Source organism: Notamacropus eugenii, chromosome 4 (genome assembly GCF_028372415.1).
Source record: "Notamacropus eugenii isolate mMacEug1 chromosome 4, mMacEug1.pri_v2, whole genome shotgun sequence".
Lineage (NCBI taxonomy): Eukaryota > Metazoa > Chordata > Mammalia > Diprotodontia > Macropodidae > Notamacropus > Notamacropus eugenii.
This window is the reverse complement of record NC_092875.1, coordinates 390,926,412-390,942,184: the sequence shown is the minus strand read 5'-3', so window position 1 is coordinate 390,942,184 and position 15,773 is coordinate 390,926,412. Positions and strand designations below refer to the sequence as shown.

At 35.4% G+C, this 15,773-nt stretch overlaps 1 protein-coding gene across 7 annotated transcripts in view; it reads left to right on the top strand.

The window, feature by feature from the left end:
• DROSHA (drosha ribonuclease III) overlaps window positions 1–15,773 on the top strand; it is a 119,106-nt gene that overhangs the window by 60,665 nt on the left and 42,668 nt on the right. For 5 of the 7 annotated variants that reach the window (XR_011966293.1, XM_072605485.1, XM_072605484.1 and 2 more), the window contains 5 exons: window positions 1,175–1,282; window positions 7,241–7,348; window positions 8,477–8,615; window positions 9,108–9,168; window positions 9,685–9,753. Coding sequence is in view for 6 of the 7 variants with exons in the window: in XM_072605485.1 (XP_072461586.1) it covers window positions 1,175–1,282; window positions 7,241–7,348; window positions 8,477–8,615; window positions 9,108–9,168; window positions 9,685–9,753 (485 nt within the window). In the remaining variant the exon portion in view is untranslated. The remainder of the gene's footprint in view (window positions 1–1,174; window positions 1,283–7,240; window positions 7,349–8,476; window positions 8,616–9,107; window positions 9,169–9,684; window positions 9,754–15,773) is intronic. The other 2 variants (XM_072605487.1, XM_072605488.1) reach the window with 1 other exon arrangement.

Below are 15,773 nucleotides of genomic sequence, written 5' to 3'. Positions count from 1 at the left end.
AGCCATCTCTTTTCGAGACTGCAGGTTTATCCCATGGCTAACTGCATATTGCGAAGATTACTGATTTTGTTGTCTGCTCCATGAGTCCAAAAAGGATGCTTATTGCTTTACTTAAAACATTTAGCTTTGAGAAAAATCTTGACATGTTTCATAATGATGTTAAAGAATATATTCACAAAGTATTGTATTGATCTAAAATCGTAACCCTTCACTTATTTATTTTTCATTCTCCAAAAGGAAATATTCGATTGAACAAATTTTGTCTTCTGTATTTACTGGTGAAAGACAGATAAACACAGCACTCTTGAGGGCTGCTAGCATACTCTTGATTTGGTCAGCAGGAAAGACCAAAAAGGGGTTAATAATCTTACTTTATTCTAGTCTAGTTTACTCAGAAGAGGATTGCTGATAATGGGAGCACAAACTCCTGTAGCATTTCCTAATCACCTTTCTCACAGGGGCCGGTGAGAAGGGGAAGCAACTATCCCTACATCTCCATGGGATCAATCAAGACAGGCATAACTTGTGCTTTCCCTAAATCCCCTCAAGCCTCGATGGGGACCAGTTGAGGCAAATACAGATTCCCCCCAAGCCTTGATGGGGGCCAATCAATGCACGCACAGCATTCCAACTTGTGCATTCAACCCTAAGGGTTCCCCCTTCACTGTCTAGTGACCACCTGTTTTATAGACCAACAGACAAAGAAGTCATATTGCCAGCAATAGCCTCACAATCACCTCATCCCTGTATCTCACTGCATAGCCTCAGTGGATGTCTGTATTATTTGCCATTATATAACTGTGCAGGCATGGTGGAAATGTTTTGAACCATAACTATGGGAACTCATATAGAGTACTTGGGAACTGTTGATTGTTATGGGTATGGATCCTGAGAAACTGAACTCTGAGAAATAATTACAAAAATTCACTTTATACACACTAAAATCCACCTTTCTTTTACTAAAATTTACCTTACATACAACTGGGAAAGAATTATTTAGTCATATGATGCTAGTTTCTCAGGTGCTCCAGATATTATAGTTTTAATGTGAAAATGGGGGAGTATCTAGATTAAGTGTAGTTTTGAATGCATTTTATTTCTTAATGCCTGGTATCTGGCTTAACAGTATTTTGGACAAATTGAATTGCTCTCATAATTAGCTCTTCTTTTCTAGGAAGCACTGCAGAAAATTCGACAGAAGAATACGATGAGGAGAGAGGTGACAGTGGAACTGAGTAGCCAAGGCTTCTGGAAGACTGGCATCCGTTCTGATGTTTGCCAGGTAATTATACTTTGAAAGTAAAATTAGGTTCGTATCTCTTCTCTGAGAAGATACCTGGGTTCTAAAAGCATCCTCATACTAAGAACTGGTATTTTTTTTTTTTGACTTGTTGATTTGAGAATTGATAAAAATCTATGCCAAACATGGTTTTCTGGTTTTTTTGGGAGTTTTTTTTGGTATCTTCAGTTCAATTCAGTGAAAAATCTGTTAGACACATACCATTTGCAAGATTCTTTTCTTGGCACTGGGAATTGAGAATTGTAATATTTCACAATTCCTGCTTTCAAACAGTGTTTAGGTTAATGCGAAGAACACAAATAAATGTAATACAAATTAGAATGAGAGCAGTCCATTCAAGAGTTAGAGAGGCATGCAAGATTAGGGAGAAAGGGATAATTACTTCTAGATGAGGGAATACAGGAAAGCTGCAAAGGAAGTGTAATAAGAGAACTTTTTACGGCTTGGTTGTTTCATTTGGAAATACTCATGGAAGCACTTGAAAAAAAAAGCAAGATGACAGCTGCACACGGAAAACATAGAGAATATTGGTGATGACAAAATATGAAGTCTAATGAACCATTCAAATAACCTGACCAAATCATTTTAGTTTTTTATTGGTTTTTTAAACCCACCCAGTAGCTTATTCAGAGAAAAATTTCATCTAATTAGCATTGTAATTCATTTTGGTATCAGTTAAAAAACAAAACACTTATCAGACCTTGAGTTAGGTGGCTTTGGTCTTTGGCATTGTGTTCTATCTTGGAATTACCTTCTTTGTCGGGGACCTTTGTGATTTATAGAAACACAAGTATGTTCCCTTCCCATCATTTTTAATGAGGGACTTTTCCATTGTTGTCTTCCAGTGTTTCTCTTATTTCTTCATATTTGTTGTTAATAGCATAATATCCCATTACATTCCTATACCTCAGTTGGTTTGTTCATTCCTCAGTCAGTGGGTACCCACAGTTTCTAATACATTGTTAGCACAAAAGCTCCTATGATGAATATATTTGTGTTTACATCGGGCCTTTCTGTCTTTGAATTTTAATGGAATTTGTGGACATTTTATTCACTTTTTTACTACAGTTCCAAATTGTTTTTCAAAAGAGTTTGACCAGGTCACAATTCCATCAACATATTAACGTATTTGTCTTCCCACTGCTTCTTCCACATTGACTATTTCTAGCATTTTTACCTTTACAAGGTTGCTTGATGTCAGGTGAAAATATAGCATTGTTTTAATTTGTTTTTTTCTTAGAAATTTGGAGCAGTTTCCATGTAGTAGTTAATAATGTGCAATTATTTTGTGTACTCTTCAGGTTTAATCACTTAATTCTTTATGGCATCCCTCTTGGTTTTATATATGTGTTAATTTCTTACATGGCAAATATCAAAGATATTTGATGCTTCCAATGTAATTATTAAACTGAAACTTTTCTCTTCAAAGTTACCATTAATAACTTAATTGCCAAAACTAATGGCCTTTTTCTTAATCTTTTTCACCTCTTCAGCATTTGACAAAATTGTTCACCTCATTCTGGATATTCTCTTCTCTGGATTTTCAGGATTTTTGTTTCTGCAGGTTCTTCTAACTGATTATTCTTTGACTGTTTCTTAGCTTTTTTTGCTAGTACTTTATGTCATGTACACTCACCATGGGTGTTGCCCAAAGCTCTGTTCTGATCCTCCGTGTCTTTTCACTTTATGCTGTCTCATTTGTTGATCTCATTAGCTCCCCTGTGTTCAGTTATCATCTCTGTGCGGATGTTTCCCCAGTCTTTTTGCTGAGCTAAAGTCATGCATCTCCAACTGCCTTTTGGACATCTCAAATTGGATATCCTTGTACTCATCTCATACCCAGCATGTCCTTATCAGAGCTCATCATCTTTTTCCCAAAAATTTATTCTACTCCAAATTTGCTTATTACTGTTGAGGACTTCACCAGTCTCCCAGATCCTCAAGTTCACATTCTTAATTCCTTACTTTCACTCACACATATCCAGTTCACTGCCAAATCTTTCTATTTCTACCTTCACCAGATCTCCTATAGACATTCCTTTCTCTTCATTCATGACCACAACTCTAGGCCAGAACTTCATCATCTCTTACCTGCATTACTGTACTTTTTTTTCTTACTAGTTTCCCCACCCATCTCTCCTCATTCTAGTTCATCCTTCACTCAGCTGCCCATGGAATTTTTCTAAAGCAAAGTTCTAGCCACGTTGCCCCACCCCCTGCTCGGTGGGGTCTAAGCCACTTCCTTACCTCCAGGAGCAAATATATAAAGTCTTTCAGTTTGGTGCTCCCTACCATTTCAGCTTTAAACCTTATTTCCCTCTACAAACTCTGGAACTGCTCTACCAACCTACTTATACTTCCTCCAGCACAGCATACCATCTCCTGTTTCTGTGCCTTTTCGTTGGCAGTTCTTCCCCACACCAATGCCTTTTAGTTGTTCTCTCTTCCAGCCACTTTCTGTGGGAGGCCTTCCTAGTCTTCCAGCTTCTAATGTCTTCTGTTACATTATATTGTGTCTACTCTGTGCATCTTGTAGGTACCTTGTCGTTTCCATATTTCCTTTTCCCTCTCACTTTAGAATGTACACTCCTTGAGGGCAAGGACTATTTCTACTTTTCTTTTTATCCTCAGTGTTTAGCATCCTGCTCAGCACATAGTAAATGTTTAATTTGACTAATATATACATATATCCATATATGTATATATGTATAATATATGTATACACTCATGCACACATACATACATATGGATTTGTACATCTGTATAATTGTATTAAAATAGTCCCCTATGTCTTATTTGTAATACTTAATACATAAGATGAGTATTGTTTTCTTTGTAATACTTTCTTGAGTCTCTTATAATTATGTAGTTTCGACTAATAATGCCATTAGTTTTCCTAAAGTTGAACCATCCTTGCATCCCTGCTATACATCTAATTTGATCATAATACATTTTTTTGATACATTGCTCAAATTTCTATTGTTTTGTACTAAAATCTAATTTAAAATTTTAACACCTGCATAGTTTTTTAGGGTTTTTTCTTGGTTTGGATTTTAGGACCAATTTCCTCCCACCCCAAAAGGAATTAGAGTGCTTTCTGAATTTTTTATAATACTTTATATAGTTTAGATATTAATTGCTCTTCCCATATTTTGTTTTCTTTAAATGTTTTGCTTTTATTTTCCTCTGTTGGTTATGAATTCATCTTCCTTTTCTTTTTAAATTAAAGATCAATTTTGTTAGTGTTTTCAAAGAACTCTCCTCTTTACATTCTCATTGCATTGTTAAAAGTTCCGATGTTTTTACAAAGAAAAGCCCATGTTATAAAGTAAGAAACCTTCTACTAATTTTAAGTTATTTTTGATAATGTAATTTTAGAGAAAAATGCATTTCAATAGAGCAAGTTAAGGCATTTTCCTTAGATGTTTTGATTTATGTGCAGATACTAAAGTTTCTTGAATAACAAATTGTTAGCTTCTGTAAGGCTTGGACTGTGCCTGTCTTTTTAAATCTCTGGTTCAGTGTTGACACAAAGAAGGGACTTAATAAATGTTGATTGAATGACTGGGATTACAACTAAACTCTTTTTAAATCCTTAAAAGGTATTTATTATTGATGAGCAGACCCAGTAAACATCTTATGATATAATAATAGTTCTTCTATCTCTAGAATTCATTGTTCCAGAGCTCATTTCTTCATTTTCATCATATATACTAATGAAATAATAGATTGTGTGCCATTTAATACTGTTCGAAGTAATTCTTGTGTACAAATGAAAGTCAGAAAACAAATTTTCATGCATAAATTCCTTTGTTTTTTTAAGCAGAAGTAACTGTTATGTGTTTTAAAAAACAACTACAACAAAACAGCCTGCAAATCACCACCCCAAAAATCTGTCCAACCATCTGAAATTTCCAGAGAAGTGATAGATTCTAGAAAGAACTGTTGGTGTGCATCCAGGGACACAACCTTATATCAGTGACATGGCTTCTTGTTTACAGAGACCAAATAATTCTACATGCTTTTGACACACAGGAAAGAATCATAATCACCGTTAAATAGCACTTCTGACAATAGATGCCCTTTCCCTGTGTATTTTGTATCTATTTTTTTGTTCAGTTGTTTTCTGTCATGGGCCATCTCCAGTTGTCCTTATTCATATGTGACCACTGGACCCAGATGGCTCCAGAGGAGAAAGTAAGGCTGGTTATTTTGCACAGCTCTCCCTCACTTAAATCCAGTTCACTTGCATGTCATGACATTGCCTCCCTGATATCATGGTCCTCTTCAAGAATGAAGGAAAAACAGCAGCAACCTCTCTTCAGTCATACTTGACTCTGTATGACCCCTTTTGGAATTTTCTTGGCAAAGATACTGGAATTGTTTGCCGTTTCTTTCTTCAGCTCATTTGTCTCATGAGGAAACTAAGACAAACAGGGTTAAGTGACTTGCCCAGGTCACACAATTAGTAAATGTCTGAGGCCAGATTTGAACTCGAAATGATGAGTCTTTCTGAGTATAGGCCCTGCACTCTTATCTACTACACCACCTAGCTGCCTTTTCTGTACCTATAGTAATATATTACTATTTAATATTATAGACCACTTCTTGTGTAACTGGCTCTATTAGCATCTTACCTATATAAATACCTTTGCTGTATCTTTAAGAGTCGATCAAAATCTTTTCACTATTTAAACATTCTCTGAGGAGTTTGGTGGAGATTGAAAAGTTGTTCTTGATAGTAATTAAACTTGTGGTAACTGATAGGATCACAGAGAGAGAGAGATAAAGAAAGAGGACCAGAATAGAAAGCCAGAATTTTTGAAGCAAAAGGGAGTCAACGGGCTTGCCAAACCAAATATTCAGTGTCCCAAACACCCAGAGCAGAGAGATATAGTACCTTGTAGGAGAGGGTAATCAACAGAATCAGATACAATGCAGAGGTAAAGAGGTAAGAAGGATGAGGCCTGAGTAAAGATCTGACATTTAGCACATCATTAGTGACTTTGTGGAGGGTAGTTTAAGTTATGAAGTTGGAAGGTAAATTTGCAGAGTTTTAGAAAGGAGTGAGGAGAGGAAATATAGACAGCTTTTTCTAGACATTTGCCTGAATAAGTAAAGAGAAGATATATGGGACAGCTTGAACAGTTGGTAGGACCTAGTGAAGGTGTTTTGTTTTATGATGTGAGACTGTTTGAAGGCAGTAAGGAAGGAACCCATAGATAGGGAGTGGCTAAAAGCTGATGAGAGAAATTACGAGTTTATGAGAGCCAGAATTGGGTGGAGACAGGCTGAGTAGTAAGGGTTATCTAGTATCCCAAATCATGTAGTCAAGTCCCACTCCACTTCCCTCACCTTATTGTGGCCATTCCATTTCTGGCTGTATAATCCCCTTCTCCCAGTAGCAGTGCCAGCTGCCTCTAGAGATTCATTTACACCTACTCCATGCTGTGTATGGAGTTGCAACACTCCCAGAGAATAGTGGCCTCTCAGTGTCAAACCTCACCTGCTCTAGGCTCATTTCCTGACCTAAACCTCCCAGAGGGTACTTGGTTTTGCCCTCAGATAAATACCTTTTCTCCATGGAAGTGTTTTTGTTTTTTTTTTTTTAACAGCATCCCCTTCCTAGGATAAACACTGCCCCCCAAAACTACTTGTTTGTGTTCTTCACTATTCATCCCGTTCTTTTATAGTCTCTCCTTTCCCAATGGAATTATCTTTCTCTTGGATGCTCAGAAATTGTTTTGTCATTGAAATTAAATGTAACCACTGTGTGTGTTCAAGTTTGAAGCATGGATGTATTTTGTGTTGGTGCTCTTCTGTAGATTCTCTTAAATTGATTCTTCCCCTCCTCCTGTGTTCAGAGTGCTCAGCAAGAAAATTTTTCTTTTTGCCAAGTAACACTAATCACATTTTAAGGTTATATGTATTTTTTCCTAGCATGCTATGATGCTTCCAGTTTTGACCCATCATATCCGTTATCACCAATGTTTGATGCATCTCGATAAGTTGATTGGATATACTTTCCAAGATCGTTGTCTGCTACAGGTAAGAACCATTTCTTTTCATCCTTATCTAAAAGACAAAAATGTTTCTCATTCCATGAACGCAGTTTACTATATGTTCTCCCCTGGTAGGAGAGATCCTTGGAGCAGAGTTTCTTAAGATTTCAGATGATCTATGAACTTTAGTGGGAACATAATTCTACTTATTTTTCTCAACTCTTAATTGAAATTTAGCTTTATTTCAGTTATTTAAAAATATTATTTTGAAGAATACATAGTCTTCACCAAACTGGTAAAGTCATATGTGAAAAAAAAAGGCTTATTACCCTTGCTTTAGAGTCTGACTTTTAATCCTTTCCATTTTATGTTTCTATTTGGCACTTTAAAACATTTTCTCTCATAGCTAGAGCCCACCCAGCGCCATAGTGTTACATGATTGCTGTTCTTCTGCTTTTGATCCCAATCACTCTTTACATCATTTTTGTTGTTATTGTCATTGTTATCCCTTATACTTAGCGTTCTTGTTCTTGATGGGTTGAAAAGATCTGAAAGTCGTTCCTACTAAGGTGTAAAACTGGCTGGCAAGTCTTAGTGTTATCACTTAGGGGCATTTGGCATTTGAAAGGAAATTTGCTACGTAAAAAGAACCCTGAACTTTTAGCTCCCTGTCTGGGCATGAATAGTTTCTAGCTGTGTGACTGTGAGCAAGTTAAGTTTACATATATAAGGTTTAGTATCTTCATCTGTAAAATGAAAATAACGTATTGCTAACTCACTAGGATTTTTGTGAGGAAAGTGCTTTGTAAATTTATAAAGTGCCTTATGAATATAAATGACTCATTAAAGAATGAATCTCTGATTTTAGAATTTCAGGTGAGTTGGATAGAGGTATTTTTTGAAAAGGAGAGTTCTTCCTATTACCCCTGAAATCATGCCAAATTGATAAACTGCTATGCATAAATGTAAGATTTGCCCTGTGTATATGTACTTTGATATACAAAGTTGGATTGGGGAAAGGGAATGGAAATATCAGGGTTTGTAGCATGACTAGTGACTGGAACAATACCAAGAGAATAGCCATTTCATTCATTAGGAGAAAAAATTGGAAGGATAAATAAATGGTACCTATATTCAGAACTATAAAAGTGAATTTGTTCAATCTAAATTTTAGCTAGCAATGACTCATCCCAGTCATCACCTAAACTTTGGAATGAATCCTGATCATGCTCGTAACTCTTTATCCAACTGTGGCATACGTCAACCCAAATATGGAGACAGAAAAGTCCATCACATGCACATGAGGAAAAAAGGTTTGCTTGGATTATTTTCAAGATGTTCTTTCTTTCACTGCTAGTATTTCAACCTTTGCTGTCTACTGTTATTTCAAGGATCTTGGGAAGGGAAGAGGCCTTGGATTATTATCTCAGTCTGGAATGATCTACTTTGTAATTTTTTAAAAATCATTTTTAGTGTCTCTGGGTCCTTATAGAGTAATAACATTCCTTTTGAATAAATATTATAATATGGCTTGATTTTGTTTTTTTAATGATTTCTCTCCCAATAAGTGAATTTCATTCGATTGTTCTTTCTTTTGGGGAGATTCTTTTTGTGTTTTACAAAAAGATAAGTATAAGCTGTTGTATTCATTTATAATTCTAGAAACTTATCAAGTTGTTCCACAACTATGAAGCATCATAAAATTAAGTTGGCACAAAGTAGATGGTGGAAAATTTTTTCGTTTGTTTCTCAAACGGTGTTTGCATGTATGTTTGTATTTTCTCTGTTCTTTATTTTGAAAATAGGAATTAACACCTTAATAAATATCATGTCACGCCTTGGTCAAGATGACCCTACTCCTTCCAGGTAAAACAAAACAAAACAAAACAAAAACCTTGTATTTTGGTTTCCTGTTTGTATCATTTTAAAGGATGTTTTTATAAATGTACTTCTTAGGAAAGTACTCTGAAAAAGTAGTATATGTTTTTTTTACGGAGTACTCTAAAACACTTACAAAAAGCAGTATTTATCATTATAAACATTTTCATGATTGTTTTTCTTTCTTGAAATACAAGAGAAAAATAACATTTTAGTTTAGTGTAACTTTTTTTTCCATGTAAAATTTGATTCCCCTCCTCTGCACCCTCTCTCCCCCAATTGTTTTCTTTCACTTTGGATCTTCAGCTCCAGTCACATATGTAATAGCTGCTATCTTTGTAAGCATCTGTCCCCCTTCTGTAAATGTTGTGGAATACTGTATGGATTCAGGTTATGTGGTATGTGGCTGATTAGCTCAGTTGGTTAGAACACATGCTAATGAGGCCAACTAAGGTCATTCATTCAATACCTATGGGGGCCAGTTAGAATCATTCTGTTCCACAGCCACAGACTGAACCCGAACTCCAGCAAGCCGTCTCACAAATGTGTGCCCTTGAGTGCAAGGAAGATCAGGTGAGGAGAGTATGGATGGATCAGCGCAAATCTGTCACCACCACTGGAAAATGATATCCCGTGAGGAGCTCAGTAGTACAGTGTATCATATTTGTAAATGAAGGACGATGTGTTATTTTTTGAGGGAAAGAAGAGGAAATTGCCTTAGAGATTGTGTGTGTGTGTGTGTGTGTGTGTGTGTATTTGTGTTTTTTCCAAAAGTATACAGCAAATGCTATAGAGAATGATGATTTAAGAGAAGTGCTTATAGGAATCTAGTAATGATTGCATGGAAGAAAAAAAAAAGATGGGGTGAGGCAAAGGGTGACATTTACACAGCTAGGATGATAAGCGCTTCATCTGACAACGTGCAGTAATAATTTCTTTTTACCAGCTTTAGGTATTGTGATTTCTTTCTCCCACCCCCTGTGCCTCTTCCCTCATGTGTTGCATCTTTCTGTACTTGACTTGTCCTGGTCCCCCATCTTCTAGAGGTATACCACAAACCAGAATCTCATTTTAAACTTGAGATTAAAGGTGGTCAAACAGCTTCCTACTGTGCTTACCAGAATATTCTGAAATGAGAAAAGTTTTATCCAGTCTTCACTCATACTCGCCAGGACATTGTGAGCCATGTTTTTTCAAACTTGTTATGATAGAAAACCTCTATGTGATCAGTTTGTGTTTTAGTTACTGATAATTTAATGATACTAAAAGTTAAGCTAAGCTGTTACCACAGTGATGTGCATGCAATTGGCGCTGAGTTAATGCTTTTTGATGTTTCCCAAATCTAACTTGCTATTTCAGCTATACCTTTTCTAGCATTGTAGAAGTCTCAGGATCTTCATATTTCTCATATCTTCCAAGCACACAGTTATAGCTGCATGCAGTGCAAGTACTGTATTCCAAAGATTATTTCTATTTTCATCTCTTTTCATTTAAAGGTGATGCCTCCCAAGACAACAAATAGTCATTTCTAACTGTTCTTTGATTTGTGGCCAATGCTATTATTTGCAGGATTTAGCCCAAAGCCTTTTCTCAGAAAGACCTTCAGTTCAATGGCTAAGTACCAGGCTGGTCTGTCTTCTGCTGTTCCTCAGCAGTCCACAGTCCACATTGGAACTGCACTCCACAGTATATATTCTTCATTCAAAGGAAGTCCGATGGGTGTTAAGAATCTTGAGGCGGTTGGTTACCTACTACGTTTTTTTTTCAGTAATAGTGAATTCTCTTTAAATAATTCACTCTTTCCTTTTTGTTATTGGATTTCCTATTGTAAAACTGGATTAAATAGCATAGAAGGTATTCAGAGGTCTTAAAGTAAATGCTGCAAAATCATAAATAGACATACCTGCTGCCAAAATCAACCACTGCTGTACACTGGCACCTGTGAGAAGTGGGCACCCTTGCTGTATGTGATTTTTTTCCTGAGAATGATAAAGCCAGTGGGGTCCTTTTGCAGAGTTTTAACTGGTATTTTACTTGATAGTAATAACTCCAAAATGACATTATTGATTAGGAATTGGATAAAACAGGTGAGTGAAAGGAATGATAGTAATCTAAATCTTTTGAATATATCAGCTCTAGTTTTTACATCTCGTTTAGTTTCCCAAAGAGTTAAAAAAATTGTTGCAGACTTTTAAGATTAACAGCTCTCAGTCCAGTTACCTGTTGGAATAACATAAATCATTTCTCCTATAATGTATCACCTGGAATCTCAATGGCCAAATAGTGATCCTACCCACCAATTTTTAAAGCCTATTGAGGGAAGCTAACCACATCTGTCTCAGTTGAATTTTTATTTTTTGCTTGCAAATTAAGATGGAATTCTATCTTTAAAACTAAAGGTCTCTTAAGGTTTGAGGCTTTAAAAAATAAATCACAATAGTAATCTGCATATCAGTAAGACCTTTGGAAAAGAGGTGCACAAAAGACAGTAATACAGATATTTATCCTATTTTGTACTGACTAATTGCTAACTAAAATGTTGAGTCCAATTTAGTGACATGAAGAAATTTGCTGTTCGTTATTATAATTTAGCCATGATGCTTTTTTTCCAAAGAGGAATGATAATGCATTATGCTCATTGAATGTGTACTAAATTTTTTTTTACATATTAAGGAAACAGCAGTTAGAAAAGTCAGTCAGACTAAATTGTTTATGTTCATGGGACAGCGGCTGTGCTAATAAATAATGAACTTATTGCTCCAAACTTTTTTTATAAAGGTTATATCGCCTTTTAGAGAAGAGCCCCTTATAACCATTTGTTGGGGATGCTGAAGGGATTCCTGCATTGCGTGGAAAGTTGAACTAGATGATCTCTTAGGTCCCTTACAACTTGGAATATCTGGTTTTTATGCTTCCTTATCTAAGTATCCATGAATGAATTCGACTAAATTCCATTCTTTGACAAATGGTACAATGGCCCTATAAATGTTATTGTTGAAATTGTCTTGCTTGGCAACTTCTGTGTTAACCCTGTTTTCACAAAGTAATAGTTTGTTTACTGCTCACATAAAAATGAGGACCTGAGTCATCAGAAACATATTAGAACGCCTAAAAAGAATGATTATGTTAACTGTGGACATGAGACAGAATAGCAGAAGTATTAGCACATTTCCCTAACAAAGACTAACAGTCCCAAAAGTTAATTAAAAAAATAAGCTTAAAAATTGTTCAACAGAATTATAAAGTTTGAAGTAATTCATTCACTACTGTGACCTATTTGTAAGTTTAGTTGTAAATGATGCAGTAAAGTATATATTCTAAGAAAGGGAAAAATTCTTAATCCCTGATAGTCTCCCCATTTAATAAAACAACTGAGAACACTGACTAGGTTTTAAGAATTTGAATAATAATCTACATTTGTAGTTAAGATCCTGGTTAAAACCTCACCTCCCCAAGTTTTACAAAAACAGATCGCAATAAAAATCTCATTGTGCCATTTTGATTTTATTCAAAATGCTGTGTAGTTCAAAATCATTTTTTTTCTCTAGGAGATTATATTGCTTTTTGCTGAATAAAATTATAGGGTAATCAAAAAGTGATTAAGTAAAAGTACTATTTTTTTTGTCTTCTAAATCCCTTCTCCCCCTACAATTTAGACTTTTAAAATTTTGTTAGTATTCCATGAAACAGCATTTCCCTTTCTTTTATAAAACCTGTATCATTCCTCTTTATTCCTCATTTGCTTTCTTTTAGTGCCTTTTTAATGGTTGAATTACCCTTTTTTGGTTTATTTTTTATGGTAACACAGGTGATTAATCGTAGGACCATAAATCTAAAGCTGAATTGAACCTCCGAAGCCATTTAGTTCAAACCCCTCAGTTTATAGGTGAGAAAACTGAGATACAAGGAGATTGTGACTTGCTCAAGTCACATGGAGAGTGTCAGATATTCTGATTGAGAGCAATCTTTCCATTTTACCTTAGAAGATTTTTATTCTGTTTTATTTAATAAGATAAAAAAGATTGTAAGCAGCTTATAGGAATTTCTGGTAACATGTTTCTGAGGCATTTTTATGAGTCCTAAGGCTTTTTCGAAAAACCCCAGGCACTTTTAGATATCTTCTTTTCTTACACTTATTTAACATATTCAAAACAGGTCTCATTTAAAACCATCAGAACTAGGTTTAACAAATTATTCCTGTTATAATTATTTTTCCTTAAAATTAAAAATTTGGGAGTGATAGGTTTGCTACAGATAAGAAATTTGCAGTGGCCGGGGAAAAAATGAACTTATTATCCCCACATTTACTGGCAACCTGGATTCCTCATTCATTCAACAAGTAGTTAATGAGGGCTTGCTGAGCTCTTGCAGTCTTAGCCAGTGTAGAGAGTACAAAATAGATATGAAACATCAACTCTACCCTAGAGAAGTTTGTAATTAGGCACAGTGAAGATAGGTCAGGAACTGGGGCAGATGTCAGACTTAACTCCTCTTTGAAGTGAAGAAGTCAAACAGGTAGGATAAGGGGCATGGATGGGTCAAGGCAGGGAAGTTGAAGGAGGCTGTTAAGGCAAGGACCACGTTTGTGGTAACAAGAACCGATCTCAAATGAGCAGGCTTCACTGTAGTCTTCCTATGAAACACTGCCTTTTAAATAGGCAGCTTAGAGCACCTTAGTTTAAAAGAGATCCACCATGACTTCCATGCTCCATTCCCAGGGGTTACACTGTTAGGAATGTAGACTTCATTTCAGGTACCTAATAAGACTTGGGAAACAGCATAGGAAACAGCATGCCAGGGACATGCAATCAGCCTCCGGATTTTTTCTTCCTTTAGTTGTAATCCATTCCCTAGGACCAGAGGTTCTGGAAAATTGGACAGAGGTAAGAAACTACTGTAATAAAGAGTCTACTGCATCTATTCATCTTTTACCGTTTCAAAACATTGGCACATTCATTTATATTCTATTATCAACTAATATAAAAAAAGAAAAGAACATCTTTTTTGGTGTGTATGTATGAGAAGAATTATCCTAATTCTAAATGGATCAATCAAAATTAGTGGAATAATTTCCAGATATCTCTTGATGTAAGGAAATTCATCCACAGGAAAAAACAGTGTTCAGATTTTCTTGGATAGGAAGTTTAGATTCTATAGCATCCTAGATTTAGAGCTGGAAGGGACTTTAATGTCCATCTAGTTCAATGCCCACCTTTTAGAGATGAAAAAACTGAATCTCAGAGAGGTTAAGTAATTTGCTGAAGGTCACACAGGTGATTCCTATCTCCAAGGCCAAAGTTTTGCCCACTATACCACACTGCCTTTGAAGAACAGGATATTCTACATCACTCCCCAAATACTATCTAAATTATAAGTAAAAAAACAGAATATTGACAATGAAATGAATTTCATGGCATGTTACTTGTAAAGTTATCCTATTAAAGTGAAAAGAGCACTGGATAAGTCCTCTGTCCTCTTCTAGTCCTGCCGTTTCCTAACTTTGTGACCTTGGAGTCATCCTTTTAATCTCTTTGGATCTTAGTTTTCTCACCTATAAAATAATAATAGCTTCCTTTTTACTTTTCTTTTTACCTTGTAGAGTAATTGTTAGGAGCAAATGAGATAAATCTATGAAAGTTCTTTGTAACCATAAAGTATTTCTGAAATATAAGCAATTAATAAGCATCATTGTAATAAATACTATTATATATTGTAAACATTGTAAGAACCTATTATGTGTCTCACACTGTGCTAAGTGCTGGTGTTAAAAAGGCAGAAATGAAACAGTTCCTGCTCTCAAAGAGCCCAAGTATAGCAACTATTGCTATTTTTAGTCAAATATATGATATGGTAGTTAGGATTTTAATATGCTGAATACTGAATAGTCATCAGGTCCCTTGTTAATGTATGTGGTGTATTTGTGCCCATTTGATAAAACTTTAAAATCAATTTTATTATTTTAAATTATTACAATGACTTATAATTTAGCATACTTCTGTTAATAGGACATTGTTGGTCGTTTCTATGCTTTATTTGATGTCAACTACTTAACAGGGAAGCATTTTATGACTATGCAAGCATGAAAAGATGGTCCACTTTATAAGCTTCCAGGAACTATTTTTTATAAAACATAAAACTCTATCTTAGCAGAAAGGTGACTGCCAGGATCTTCTGAGATTGTGGTCGTAGTCATTCTTAGCACATGTAATGGATCAAAGTATACCTTTAGTCACCTAGGTGGAAAGATGTACTCTCATTTGGGTCATAGGATATTAGATTTAGAGCTGAAAGGTACCTTAAAGATCATCTAAGTCAACTTTCTCATTTTGCAAAGATCTAGGGAGGTTAAATGACTCATACACTGTCACACACAGGCTGTAAAGATTTGAATTAAGGCCTTAGACTACAGATAAAATGCTCTTTCCACTGTACCATAGCATGTCTTAAGTTGATAAGGCCTTTAAGTTCTGTTTCCTAAGGATGTTAACAAGTAAGGAAAACTGTTCAAAATGATAAGAAAATTAAATTAAACCTTCACTATGTTAGAATATTGTTATTATATTCCAAGTGCCATCTTCTAAAAGAAGAGTGTC